The sequence below is a fragment of the Cucurbita pepo genome, chromosome LG13 (genome assembly GCF_002806865.2).
Source record: "Cucurbita pepo subsp. pepo cultivar mu-cu-16 chromosome LG13, ASM280686v2, whole genome shotgun sequence".
In the NCBI taxonomy this organism is placed as follows: Eukaryota; Viridiplantae; Streptophyta; class Magnoliopsida; order Cucurbitales; family Cucurbitaceae; genus Cucurbita; species Cucurbita pepo.
Window position 1 is genome coordinate 4,319,088 of NC_036650.1, and position 14,746 is coordinate 4,333,833.

General features: G+C 34.3%; 1 protein-coding gene across 3 annotated transcripts; it reads left to right on the top strand.

The window, feature by feature from the left end:
• Nucleotides 1-1,405: 1,405 nt before the first annotated feature.
• Nucleotides 1,406-9,804, top strand: LOC111808647 (chaperone protein dnaJ 15-like). 3 transcript variants are annotated; one of them, XM_023694764.1, is made up of 12 exons: nt 1,406-1,644; nt 1,732-1,939; nt 2,434-2,557; nt 2,746-2,828; nt 2,908-3,019; nt 3,114-3,218; nt 3,370-3,420; nt 3,792-3,881; nt 3,959-4,067; nt 4,155-4,303; nt 4,414-4,467; nt 5,656-6,561. In XM_023694764.1, the coding sequence occupies exons 2-12, from the start codon at nt 1,809-1,811 to the stop codon at nt 5,863-5,865; spliced, it is 1,218 nt and encodes a 405-aa protein (XP_023550532.1). In that variant the 5' UTR covers nt 1,406-1,644; nt 1,732-1,808; the 3' UTR covers nt 5,866-6,561. The 3 variants fall into 3 exon arrangements, with proteins under 3 accessions (XP_023550532.1, XP_023550530.1, XP_023550531.1); XM_023694762.1 differs by lacking the exon at nt 5,656-6,561 and adding an exon at nt 9,255-9,804 and having other exon boundaries at nt 1,409-1,644; XM_023694763.1 differs by lacking the exon at nt 5,656-6,561 and adding an exon at nt 9,255-9,804 and having other exon boundaries at nt 1,409-1,644; nt 1,769-1,939.
• The last annotated feature ends 4,942 nt before the right edge of the window (nt 9,805-14,746 follow it).

A 14,746-nucleotide genomic window follows, 5' to 3' on the forward strand; every position in this document is an offset into this window, starting at 1 on the left:
TTTAGCAATCATAACCAGACACAAAAGTAAGTACATCCATCACTTACTTCATTACATATAACATACATAAATAATCAACATAAATAAGACCATAGGTACATGTTATTTACGCATCAAACAAAATTTTATAATCTAACTCCTACGTGTTCAATAGTTAAGTTCAATCACAAAATAGAGTTCAACATCAATTAATTATCCTAAAATAAACCTTAAACAATTTTAAACATTATTAAATTTCCTTGACATTACTACTTTCAACTATTTTTATTATTATTATTATTTTTTCAAGAAAAAAATAAAGGAATTTTCATTTTCGAAAACAACCTCATAAAATAAAGTTTGTTTTTGACGTATTTCTTATTCCTTAAGAAAAATGAGACACGAAAGTTGATTTAAATGAAGACAACTTTGTCATAAGGTCAAAAGTGATTTGAAAGTGTGTGACGTAAAGATACCAATTTTATGAATATGAAAGCAATTTGTTGGTAGCCTACTACCCATTCTAATAAACACGACCCAGGCTACCAAAATTAAAGTCCAGCTATAAGTCTAAGCTAAAGATTCATGAAACTAATTAAGTTTCTTTCTTTTTCAATTGATTCGGGTTACGTTTGATTTTTTTTCATTTTTTCTAGATGCATATCAATTTCATGTGCATAGTTTTCTAAGCATTACATCGATTTCATATACATCGACCTCGCTCACTGCTTTATCCTTTCTCTCTCTGCTATTTTTTTTTGTTTAAACAAGATTTTTCTACCCTGTTCGTGGATGATTCTCATGGGACAAGTGTGAGATTCCACATCGGTTAGAAAGGAGAACAAAATATTTCTTATAAGGGTGTGGAAACTTATCCTTGTGAGATGCGTTTTAAAACTTTGAGGGAAACCCAAGAGGGAGAGGAGGACAATATCTGCTGACAGTGAGTTTGGGTTATTACAAATGGTATCAAAGTCAATCACCGAGTGGTGTGCTAACTAGGACGCTGGTCCCATCAAAGAGGGTAAATTGTAAGATCGTGCATCAGTTGGAGAGAAGAATGAAATATTTTTTTTTTCAAATGAGTGGAAACCTCTTCCTAACAGACATATTTTAAAACTTTGAGGGAAAACCTAAAAGAGAAGCGGTGAAGAGGACTAAATGGACAGGGTGGATTAAATGAATATCTCTGATTATACATTTTCGTAAGTATTGGGTTCAAAGTACAACTTATTTTGTTACCATATTCGTCTCTTATGGTGGAGGTCTTGACCGCTTTCCATTACTTAAATGATACGTTAAGGGTCATGTATTATGAGGGGATGTACCCGATTTGGTTCGGTTTGGTTTGGTTCGGTTCTAAATTAAATTGGTTCTCCTAGTTAAATCTGAAATAAAGAACTAGGCGGTTGCAGACAAAGACAAATGAAGGACAAAGAGGGGAAGAAATAGAATTTAGACCATTTCCACAAATAATTCTTCGCAGAAATTTATACAGATTCCCATCAAATCTTGAGAAACCCTAGGTGTCATTTGCTTTCCCATTATTTTGAATCATTTTGCGTGAGAAGGCCCTTTGTTTGTTGATTGGATCCTAGCCGACGGTCAATTACTTGCTCTGGTTAATTTCCCGAAAATATAGCTCCATCCAGAATTGGCTTTCAGGTTAATGCTTTTTGTAATTTGTTTTTCGTCTCTTGAATTTCGACGTTTTCTTCTTCAAATTCGGTCACCGATTTTTGATTATTACAGCGATTTGAGAGGATACTGAGCTTTCCTCCGTCCAAAGGCACCGAGAGTGGGAGAGTTAGAGCGGGAAAAAAGAGGGAATGAAGACGGGTTCGAAGTCGGAAGGACCTTCGGCTCCAGCGCTTCGACGGGACCCGTACGAGGTTTTAAGCGTATCCAGGGATTCCACTGATCAGGAAATCAAGTCTGCTTATAGGAAGCTTGCTCTCAAGTAATTCTCTTGCTCTACGCTCCGTATGACTGAACCTTGATCTGTTTTAGTTGATATTTAATCATAATTCTTTCTCACCGTCAATAACGAATAGGAATATGCTGTATACTAGTGCACAATTTGAGATGTAAGAAGATTATTATTAATCCAAGCTGGATTCATTTTAAAGAATCTACAGTGTTCTTCGAATGCTGCTTGGTGGTAGTATCTAAATCATCGCTAGGGAGATGGAAACTCCAGTTCTTTTTGTCTATTCAGCATGTTTGGAACTGTAATAGTGACTCATATTCAGTCGTGTTCCAGTTCAGCTAGGCTCCAGATACACTAACATTAAATTATGAATTGCTGTGGGTGGTTACAGCATGAGATTTAATTACACATTTCTATTGCCTTCATTCCAATTTGAGTTATTAATTACAAAAAGAAATAAGATTGTTTTGATCTTTTGAAACATCTGTCTGCAAAGTGATTCTTACCCCAAAACAATTTGGCAGATATCACCCAGATAAGAATGGCAGTAACCCTGAAGCTTCAGAACTTTTTAAGGAGGTTGCATATTCTTATAGCATCCTATCAGATCCAGAGAAGAGAAGGCAATATGATAGTGCTGGTTTTGAGGTGCTTGTCTCCTTGTCACCATCTACTTATTCTGATGCTTTGTAGTATTAGGTTTATATTAACAATACTGGAAAATGTACTTCATTACTTCCAAGTTCAAGATTTATTTACTTCTGAGGGTCTTTATATAGCTGTAGACATTTTTCCATCCCATACACAGCATCTTATTCTGTAATCAATGTGTTCAGGCCCTTGATGCTAGTGGCATGGATATGGAAATAGACTTATCCAATCTTGGAACTGTCAATACCATGTTTGCAGCTTTGTTCAGGTGACACATTTATTGAGTAATTTACTGATTTAGTCGTCTAGATTTTTCTTGATCACTTTTATTTTTTTATTTTCTTTAGCAAGCTGGGTGTTCCTATTAAGACTACAATTTCTGCTAATGTTCTTGAAGAAGCTCTGAATGGAACTGTCACAGTTAGGCCTCTTCCAATTGGAACATCAGTTAGTGGCAAGGTGCATCACATGTAGCTTACATCAAGATGGTACCAAAGCAGCAACATTTCCAGCACTTCTTCTGATATCTTGTTATATCTGTGTTTTATTATAGGTGGATAAGCAATGTGCTCACTTTTTTGGTGTGACAATTAACGAGGAGCAAGCTCAAGCTGGAATTGTTATAAGGGTTACTTCAACTGCACAAAGTAAATTCAAGGTGTAGTTTTACCAGTAATTTTCAACTAAATGGGTCTCCTCTGATATGCACTTTTCCCCCTTGATTCTTGGCCTTGTTCTACTTGTTTGTGCATCTACTTTGTTTAGCTAGTTCATGTTTCTGATTTGGGTGCTATATTTTTTCATTCCAGTTGCTCTTTTTTGAACATGATGTCAGCGGCGGTTACAATTTGGCCTTACAGGTATTACCTTTAAAAGTGTATCTGTAATTTTCCTCATTTTTTAATTGATATAGGTTAAGCTGTGGGTATTTTCTCCTGTTGGGTGGCAATTAAAGTCTAATCTAGGTGCTATCATCAAGCATTGTCACTCTAGCATTTTTTGTTGGTGTATAGCCAATTATTGGACCATGCATATAAAAAAAGCACCATTTACTTCGAACTGTGTTTTATAGGAGGTTCTCCATGAGTAGATAGATGAAATCTTACCATATCAGTCACTTGGATCCTAACTTGTAAAATTGTTGCGAGTCAGTTTGTATTAAAAAGCTAAGATTCAACTTCGTATTATATTGACTTTACTTCTGTGGTTTTTCCATTGCTTTTCCATACAGGAAGATAGTGAGAAGTCTGGGAAAGTAACATCTGCTGGGTTTTACTTTTTGCATTTTCAAGTGTACAGGATGGATTCCACTGTCAATGCGGTATTGCAAGTTCAAACTATGTAGTTTACTAATGTTTCCTACACTTGATGGTTGAATGGATTCTCGTGTTGTTGTAGTTGGCAATGGCTAAGGACCCTGAAGCTTCTTTCTTCAAGAGGTTGGAAGGTCTTCAGCCTTGTGAGGTCTCAGAGCTAAAGGCTGGCACCCATATTTTTGCTGTTTATGGTCTTAACTTAGATTTCTTAATTCATCTTTCAAATTTTGTTCTGTTTCGTGTTAACTGCTTTTTTGACATCTTTCTTGTTTATTCAGGAGACAACTTTTTTAAGACTGCTGCATATACTATTGAGGCACTATGTACAAAAAATTATGAAGATACAACAGAAAAGCTGAAAGATATTGAGGCTCAAATTTTGAGAAAGAGAAATGAGCTACGCCAATTTGAGACAGAATACCGGAAGGTGTTGAAATCTTCTTCTCCTCCTTCCCTCCCTCCTGTCAGTCTCACTCTACTCACTACCTGGTAATTTTGTGATTTACGTATTAATTGCTTTGTTATGATGTTCCGTAGGCATTAGCGCGCTTCCAAGAAGTGACCAACAGATACAATGAGGAAAAGCAGTTTGTAAGTTTTCATGGCTCATTCTTGTAATTTAGATCATGTTTTTTATGTTTTGGTTTCTTAATATGTAGGCCGAACAATAAAGTTACCTTATATGTCCATGGATATCAACACTTCTGTTGCTAACATGGAAGTGGCAATTTATTGAAGTCGTATACCCTCTGGTTTCTCACTCAACTAGCATTCTTATAAGATGATGGAAATGTTTTATTTTATTTTTCTTCATTATCGTTTACTTTTCATTTTAATTATAATTTCAGATAGCTTAACTAGATCATTCTACGGGTTGATTTTCGGTTATAGACTTTTGGATTACTTCCATAGGCCAGAGGAGATGAGTTTTAATTCTTTCATTATTTGATATGTGACATAGCTTGCAGTTATTTTGTTTAGGCTTTTGTAGTTCACGGTTTTAGAATTTAGGCGCCTTCTCCCCCTCTCTCAAATCAAGGGAAGGGAAAAGAGGAATACCAGGAAATGGCTTAGGATTTCTGAAATCAAATGAACAGCATCCAAATAAGAAGAAATTCAAAAGAGATGAAAGGGACGCTGTTATGTGATTGTGGGAACCAGTAGAAAATATTGTTTGGAGATCATGGCTCTCTGCCTGTTAAATTGGTAGCTGCACCACAGATCTCTTGCTTCTTCTAAGACATGTCATAGATCTGAAAGACTTGAAGAGTATTATACCCATGGATTTAATTATTTTCTTTGATTACACTACCAATTAGCTACCTTGAAGAAAATTGCAAGTGACAAAGATTGGCCGAAAGATTGAGAAAAAGGGCTAGAGTGAGGATGTTTCTGTTATCACTGCAAATTTAAGAAGTTCAAATTCTTTACTTCAAATGTCCGATATTTGTTTGATATATGTCCGCAAGTGTCCAATACATTTTTTTATGCAAATGTTTGACACGTGTGGACTTCACTTTGTTCGGCCAATGACCGGTATGTGCTAAACATATATTAGACACATGTCCAATTAAGTGTTTTGAGTCTGTGTTCTGGGATGGGTATATTGAAGGGCATGTACTTAAAGATATTTACTAGAGCGACATCATGTGTGAAGTTAGAGCTGCTTTTGAAAAATTTCAACAGTAGCTTAGCAGGTGACTTAAAAGGATCTTATTGTTTTTTGTTACATTTTTAGACACATTCTTAGATTTGAATTTTTTTTTTCTCTTCTCACAGTCTAATTGGGTGGGCACCTACTTTTGGGAGCACATGTGGTTGGAGATAAACCTTTTTAACCAGAGTGTCTCACACATATCGGGCATGTATACATTAGCCAAACTAAAGTGTCCTTGCTTCTTAGATGAGAGCACATCTTCTCTTTCTCTTGAATTTTATCCTTTATTGAGGAGTTCATCCAAAGAGAAGAAGTGTTCAACATATGTCTAATGAATGTCAAAATGATATTCAATTCGTTCGACCAATATCTAATATTTGTCTATTTTGTTTGACGAATGTCCAATTAAGTGTTTGAGTGTGTGTGTTTCATAATTGGGTTATAAGAGTAGGTATACTGAACGTTATCTACTTAATGTATCAATGAGAGCAACATCTTATACAAAGTTAGATATGCCTTGGCAAAACTTTGATCGAAGCCCAACATCAAATGATGTGAAAGGATGTTGATTTTTTTTATTTTTTATTTTACATTTTTAGATAAATGATAGGTTTGAATTTTGGATCATCTCATGTTCTTATTCATTATTCGTTCACTAGGAAGATATGGTCAGACATCTTTTACCTCCTTTGGTTTGAGCGTTGCAACATCGATTGATTCCCTTGACTGGCTAAAGTTTCTGGCTGCTCAATCTACAAAGCCACCTTTTGGCCGTTCATTGTAAGGGCTATCATTTGAATGATTTGGGGCGAGAGGAATTGGAGGATCTTCCAAAAGAAAGAAAGCCCACTAGAGGAAGTTTTAGATTTATCTCTTTTCTTGAACAACTATAGCTTAAGTTTTTTCTTACACAAGGGAGAATTCTCTTGCATCTCATTGGATGAGTCTTTGATATTGTGGGATTTCATTTCATCAACGAAATTTATTTTCTATAAAAAAAAAAAAAAAAAAAAAAAAAAAAAAAAAAANAGAAGAATTGTGGATCATCTTACACCAGGTAGTTGGGTTATAGGCCCCTATGTTTTTTGTTTCCTCATTTGTACACCTTTCCCTTATGAGAAATCATTCCTTGGCATCTGTCCTTTTTAATTGGGAAAATATATCTTCTCTTTCTCTTGGGTTCTGTTGTCTTTGTTTGATAGCAACTGACAGATATTTGAGCTATTTTATCCTCGATTCGGGAGTTTTGTATAGTAAAAAAGGATTTTTGTAGTTGAGGTCCTAGTCATTTTGGTGTTTTTCGTACAATTCCTTTTGTGTCAGTGAATCCCTCTCCTTCTAATGGGACTATCTCTACCTCGTCGTGAAAGATGAAATTTCTCAAGGAGGATAAGTTCTTTGTAGTTGGCTCACCAATGAACTTAGCTGTCCAATTAGCGGCACCAAATGTCTGCCTCGTTGGGTGTCAAATATCCCATTGAGCTTATTGTCATTTAGTTTTGTAATTTAGTTAAATTGGTGTTTTAGTTAACTACTTTTAATTAATTTGCCAGCGTGTATCAAAGGATTTTTTTTAGTAATTTCTATTATCTTATAAAAGAACAAGATAGCTGCACTCGGATTTTATGGGCAAACTTTTCTTTTTGATATCAGGCATTCTTGAGTCTCCTTGCAATGCATGAGTTTTAATTCTAATCCATCTTCGTTAGCTTGGTATTAACATGAGCTTGTAATGGATTGCATTACATTTTTTAAATTTAACTTGCTGTATGGTATTGTGGTTGAGAAGCTTTGCTCCTATTTTTCATTTTTGCTGCCTGTGGTCTTTTCTGTGTTCATCATATTACTGGATGAATATACTAGACATCCTAGGACTCCAGACAAGGCTTTGTTCAATTAATTTAATGAGTTGTCAGAAATATAGGACTACATTAACCCCTTTGAATTAGCTGTTCATACAACATTGATTCGGCAGGGTGGTTAGAATGGGTTATTAGTGTAGAAAATAATTGCTTAGATAGATTCAACTAATTGATCAAGATGCATCAATGATTCCGCAGCTTGGAGTTGACCCTTGGAATCCAAACTGGAAGGGGTAGGGTCTATGTCTTGATTGCATATTAAGTGCTTGAGCACCATGCCATTTTCAATGAAAAAGACAACCCTATCATAGGTATCAAACTTCCATTGCGTGTGGAAAATCAATTTTGTTGGACTATTACCCAGTGCTTTCCAAGATGTAAGAATCGACCAAATAGAGAAGGTCAATGTTCTTCCATAAATCCAACAAAATATTCTCATAAAAAAGAAAACAGCCAACAAAATCTTAAAACTAGAGGTCAGATAAACCTCAGGAGATAACAAGTAAATATAGTTTAAATTCTCTTTTGAGAGTTAACTGCTGTCCAAAGGAAATTCCTCATGCATGGGACCCTACCATGGTGAACGTTACTAGAACAAAATCTCCACATGGACCTCCTCGCTGGGCCTTAAGGTCAATGCATTGTCAATGCATACGTCAGAGGTCAAGTTGAAAAATCTGTTACTTCCACTTGTATGCAATTCTTCTCTAAGTCTTACAACATCTTTAGCCAAGTGAGGATTGTCAAATTCGCTTGAAGGATGACAAGAAACACCCGTGTTTACTCGGTAAGAAACTGTTTCCATTGAAAATTTCATCAAAGCAAATACTTAGTCTTGGCACCATGCAACCATGAAGGGCTAAATCTACTTGTCATGATAAGATGGACATGGGCCAGACAACAACTCCATTAGAGTGCTTGAAACTCTATGCATTGGAAATTATGATATCTATATGTGTAATTGTGAGTAAGATTGCGTGGTTGAAATGCTTGAATGCCATTTCCATCAAAGTTAGGAATGGCGGGGAATTTGGGAATTGGGAATTTAGTTGGACGCTGTCCGTAAATACTTTTGTTGTTATTTCCTCATCTTTATCCTGTCGAACTGATGGTCACTTGAAGAGTATCATTTGGATAACATAAACCCAGGTGGATTTTGAACTTTAGAATACATTTCAATAATTGGGATGAACAATGTGGATTGTGCTGATCGGTAAGTGGTGAATTTGAATCTTGGTGCTGCTTTTTAATTTAGAGTACTGTCGGGGGAACTTGGGTGCTTTTTCCAGCATCTCTTTTTATTGGTTTAAAAGGAAAGTAGAGCGTATGTGATTTAATTCCATCAGTGCCTCTGTTTTGGAAATCTGGAAGGACACAAGTCATAGAAATTGAAGATTAAAGAAAAGATGATAACATTTGGGATTTGATTAGGTTGTTTTTAAGATTATTCGATTGATAACCATTTGGTTTCTAGAAATTGTGTCTATTTTCTCACTATTTCTTTACATTGAGTTCATTTTTTTTTGTAGGGAATTCTTGGCCAAAGACAAAAATAAGTCGTTAAAAACTACTATTTTTAGTTTTCAGAACTTGGGTTTTTATAAGCTTAGTTTTCAAAAACAAAAAATGAAAAACTAAACATAAAGTGTAGGGCCTCAGTCAAAGGGTTTAAGTTTTGTTTCATTTCTTGATTCAATATATTCTTATATTCTCTCTTTTGACCTTTCCGGTTGGAGGGTAAACTCTGTTTTGCATAGTTTATTGTTTCTTTTTATCAAATGACAATGTTGTTTATGTAGATCGTATAGATATGCCATGGCTCTCTCTCTCTCTGAGTTTCTGAAGATTTTGGAATTCAGGTGGACGAGCTTCTTAAACAACGGGATGGCATACACGCTTCATTCACTGTCACAAAATCATCGAATCACATAGGAGCTGGTGCTACGAGTAATGGAACTAGTAGTAAATCTACTGGCGACGATTCAAAGGTCGATAATCAAGGAGAAGATGGAACCTCCGATGAAAAAGATAAATCTTTTAAAAAGAGATGGTTTGGTATGCCTCGGGGATCTGACAAAAAGCTCGGATGAAAGAATCATCATCATCGGTTAAGGTTCATTTTCTCTTTCCCCAAACACATCAACAAACAGAAACTTCCAACCATTTTGTCTTGTAGAATTCAATGGTCAAATTGGTGCATCCATGCTTGTCATACTTGGGTCTCCGTTTTGGTGTATTATGCTTTCAGGGGCTCAACAAAATTCGCCATTCTTTCTCCCAAAAGAGTTGAGGTAAGCTATTTATTAGGCATTACAATCTGCTTTTCAAAGACAGCCAAAATATACTAAGTTTGTGTGTAAATAACTCAAATGCATTCATATATTAAATTGGTTTGTGTTGGATACATTACATTTTTTGCTGCCTCATGTTTTTCTTTTCTTATCGACATGACGTTTTTCGATGATTAACATCAAAGGTGAGCCTAAATTTTGGTGATTAGTCGGTGATTGAGAATATAATTTGATAGATGAAAATAAAAAGCTGTGATTGAGTAATAATTTTTCATGTCGGTATTGGGTCTGGCAATTGTTTTTTTGTTTTGTTGAAGTTTTGGTATTAAAATATTTTTGTTTGTATTTATTTTAAAAGGAAAAGTCTTTCATATATATTTTGTTTGTTTATACAATTATTATACATCCTCACTCTCACATAACCATCAAGGATAATTATGATACTTATGAAAGACTTAGGTTAGGATATCTCACTTAGTATCCTTCCAAGAATGTGGAATAATTAATTGCGTTAGATCTTGATTATCACCATCCCTAATTTCTAACCTCACCCACCTCCACATTAAATATAAACGCAACATAAATGCATTAACAAAGTTTTCTTTTTTATCCTTTCATGTAATAATATCTCCAAATTTACCATGGTAAATTGTTATATCCACGGTAGAATTACTGGGCGGGCCTGAGGAACAGTCGAAGTCATACCCGATGTTATCCAAACGGATTTCAAGTAATAGTAGTAAAATTTGACTTTGAGACGATTAGGTGACACACATACTCTGTTAAACACATTGCTTGAAATCAGAGGTTTGTTCTAGTCGCCCAAGTGATTAAAAAGAAAACATCGATATAAAGAAATGTATTCAAAGAAGAAGCATTAACATAATCCCCCCCTTGAACTTTCTTTTACTGAAATATGTTTTTTTTCTTTTATGTCGGAACATGGGTTCTTAAGGTTAATGGATATGTGTCTATTTGACATGTTGTGTGGCATAAATTCCCCCAAAATTTAAAGTTACTCTTTATTCATAGGGTCTTGTTTGTTTCCAATATATGACTACTTACTTTTTTGGGTATAATTAAAAATTAACATCCCAATGGTTTCTCTATATTGCTACCCATACCCTTCATTCTTTTATTACGGAATAAGGAGAAAATTGACATTAATAAAATAAAATAAAATAAAAAATCCAAGAAGTGATGTCCAATAACTCCAAAATTGGACAAAAGAAAACGTCCTTTAACGATGTTTGGAGTGACAATGTAATGGTCATTTAACGATGTTTGGAGTGACAATGTAATGGTCAAAGCACATTACTAGCAGATACTATTCTCTTTGAGCTTTCCCTCTCAGATTTTCCTTTAGGTTTTTAAAACGCGTATGCTAAGGAGAGATTTTCACACTCTTATAAATTTTTTTTCGCTCTCCTCCCAAACTGACAGACTTACCTAATTTTTTTTGCTTCAAATTTGATAAACGCTGCCATTGATACAACTTGATAAGCTTAGGGGTCAAAATTTATTCTTTCCCAAAAAAAAAAAATNCATTTTTTTTTGTAGGGAATTCTTGGCCAAAGACAAAAATAAGTCGTTAAAAACTACTATTTTTAGTTTTCAGAACTTGGGTTTTTATAAGCTTAGTTTTCAAAAACAAAAAATGAAAAACTAAACATAAAGTGTAGGGCCTCAGTCAAAGGGTTTAAGTTTTGTTTCATTTCTTGATTCAATATATTCTTATATTCTCTCTTTTGACCTTTCCGGTTGGAGGGTAANCAACAATTAGAATATATTGTATGTGTGTGTTAGAATAGCAAAAAATGGGATAGAAAAACAAACGAAACGTAGAAACAATTGGTAGTTCCCCACATGGAATAAATGGAAATGAATTGCAAGAAAAAAAGAAAAGAAAAGAAAAGAAAAGAAAAGAAAAGACAGGAAATTGAATTAAGGTATGGAATCCCATGTTGGAACACATAGGCTGTCTGTCACAAACATTATATCTTTGTCACAGACATTATAGCTTAGTTCACATGTGCTTCTCTGCTTCTGGTCTCACAACCTTAGCTTCATCAATTGAAAAAAAAACATAAATGGCAAAAAGAGTGACACGACCGCTTACTATCATCCTCTAACTGAGAAATTATTCGTTACGATTGATCGAACAGATGAAAATAAAAATGAGCATAAAGTACAATTTTGACAAGTGATGTGACCAAATGAAGTGCAAAAGCGATTGAATAATTGTAAACCTATTGGTTTTCGTTCTATAGATACATAATAACAGTACGAGTACAAAAAGAAAAAACAATTAACCTAAATTTACACGAATTGTCTTGCTAAATTTTCAAAATTAAAAGATCTATACAAAAATTTACTCGCTTTTTCATTGTTTGTAGATTAGCACGATCTTTCTCGAGTTCCCACATCACTCTTCTTCTCTTCATTCCGATCAAATTTACTCTTTTAACTTCGTAAAGAACCGATTAAGTTATATAAATTTGATTTGATGCTTTAAATTTGTATGAATATCCACTTAAACACAATATTGTACAACCAGAAATAAGAATAAGTAGTGAAGGTATTCGTTGATGATGTTGAAATGTTGTGTATGATATCATTTGAACGTGTCTATCAATGTCTGTGGGTTGGATATTATGTGGGTTTTGCCTAAGTGTCCCTCACTTCCTTTCCAACCAAAAACAACTTTTTAATATCTCTTATCTTCTCTTTTCATGCTTAAATATCTTTGAATAATATATATATATATATATATATTACAAGTGGATGAAAGGGTTAATTGAGTCACACCCATATGGTTTGGGGGATTACTTGAAATAAAAGAAATAAAAGATGATTAAGAAAGTTTAAGTAATGGGGTTTTCTTACATGATTGAATCATTTCTTAATTTTAAAAAGATAGGTTTTCTTTTGTGGGAACAAAGCTTTTTGGTTCCATTGGCCATAGTTTCATTGGTAACACACCTTGGTGGGGCATTCATTTGATTTGCTCAAATCTTGTAGATATCACTTCAATCAAAAGCTATCACTATAATTCAACTCTTACAACTATTTTGATATCATTTAGTGGACACCATTACCACACAAATGATGAGAGAGACATCTCTTGTTCTTATTTTGATATACATTTGTGGATTTATGAGTATTTGCTATCATTAGTGAGTAAGTAGTGACCTGATCAGTGGGTGGACGTTGCTTCCTTCTTCACAAGTTAAGACATCGATATGATACCACTCGTTAGGAATTGTGGAACTATGTATCTCTACATCGATTTGATATTTGTTTTTATTTTTAGATTCTCTCATATATCTGTCAGCTTTCTTTATCTATTCAATGTATGCGACTTTGTTTACATTCCCTAGTTCTGCGAGCTCTTTAGTTTAAAATTGCTATGTAAATGACTAGGCACAATCACGTGGGCTCCAGTTCATATAGCATCAACCCAAAATCTTCTTGGGACATCTTTACTGTGTCACATGCTTCAACAAATTTCTGTAAGATGTCGATTTTTGTATCTCTGCTATACCATTTTATTGTGGTGTGTTGACACATGTAAGCTGATGACGTATCCCAGACTTGTATAGATATCGATCAAACTCATCTAATGTATATATTGTTGTTATTGTTTGAGCGTAGGCAAAATTCCTACTTCTCCTTTGATCGTCGTCTTAAATTCTTGAAGTTTTGAGAATGTGTCGGACTTTTCTTTCATGAAAAAGTTTACACATTTCATGAATAGTCGTCAATGAATGTCACCATATACTGCAAAGCTTACGTGTCATAGATCTGTTGTCTAATTCTTCCGAGTCTTATCTACATAGGTAGATTTTACTGATAACATGTAAACGAACTCCAATCTTCACCCTTCTCTTGTTGACTTTCCTAGCATCTTAACATCTTCATAGACTTTCACATCTTTACGCATGATCGTCGTGTTTCCAACCTGAGCAATTGACAATTGTGAGTTGTTGGTTGTGCACAACATGACTTCTTTTATAATCTTTCTTGTTTCGTAGTTTCCTTTGATAGCTAGTCATATAGTTTAAGCACCCTGAATCAATGATCTAGTCATTACAATTGATATGCTCTCCCATCATCACCATGAACGCTAGTTCGTCTTCTTCTAAGGCACGTGGTACCTATGCATCTTATTCATTTTCATCTCTTTTTTTTTTTTTGGAGGTTCTCAGCATTAATTTCGATAGACCTTTTCTTGGACCAATAATCTTTGGACATGTGACCCCTGAGAACTTTTGTTGTCATTTTTTCTGAGCTCTCGAGGGTTGTATGGTTCCTTGGGAAATTATTCCTTTGTCAATATTTTCGTATCCACGTTTCGTAGGCCAATTATTGTTGCTTTGACTTTTACTTATGTAGAATGCTTCATATGAACATTTTAGTATCTAAACCTTGATGGTTTGAGTTGGATAGTCCGAGTTGGTCAGGTTATTGCGTTCATATGAACATTTTAGTATCTAAACCTTGATTTCCACGAAAATTAGTGAAGTTCGAAAGATTTGATGTTGATTTTTTTTTGTTAAAATTAATGTTTAGAAACTAATTATCAAATTATAAGCATCTAGTTCATTCCATTGAATTATGAACCCAATAATTTAGGAATGGATTGACCCACATGAAAATAAAGTAAAAATGAATTTGGTTAAAGAAAACCCATTTGACCTAAAGATGAACATCATGTAATGATTTGAAAGAATCTAACGGTCCAAAAAGAATAAAAACTTTCACTCATAAAGTTGATGGAGGACATCACAATCCTTCATATCTTTCATTCATGGGGGAATTTTTGACCAACTCATCCCATCCCTCCAACACTCTTATTTCAACAACGCATCATAAAGGCCAACACAAGGTGGGCCCCCCCTTCTTTTTTTAATTTTTTTTTATTATTATTGGAAATACCTTTTTAATTAATAATATAATATTTCATAATGGATCTATCTTTATTCTTCAAAATATTTTGGAAAAATTCATTTCTTAATATATATATATATATATATATATATATATATATATATATATAT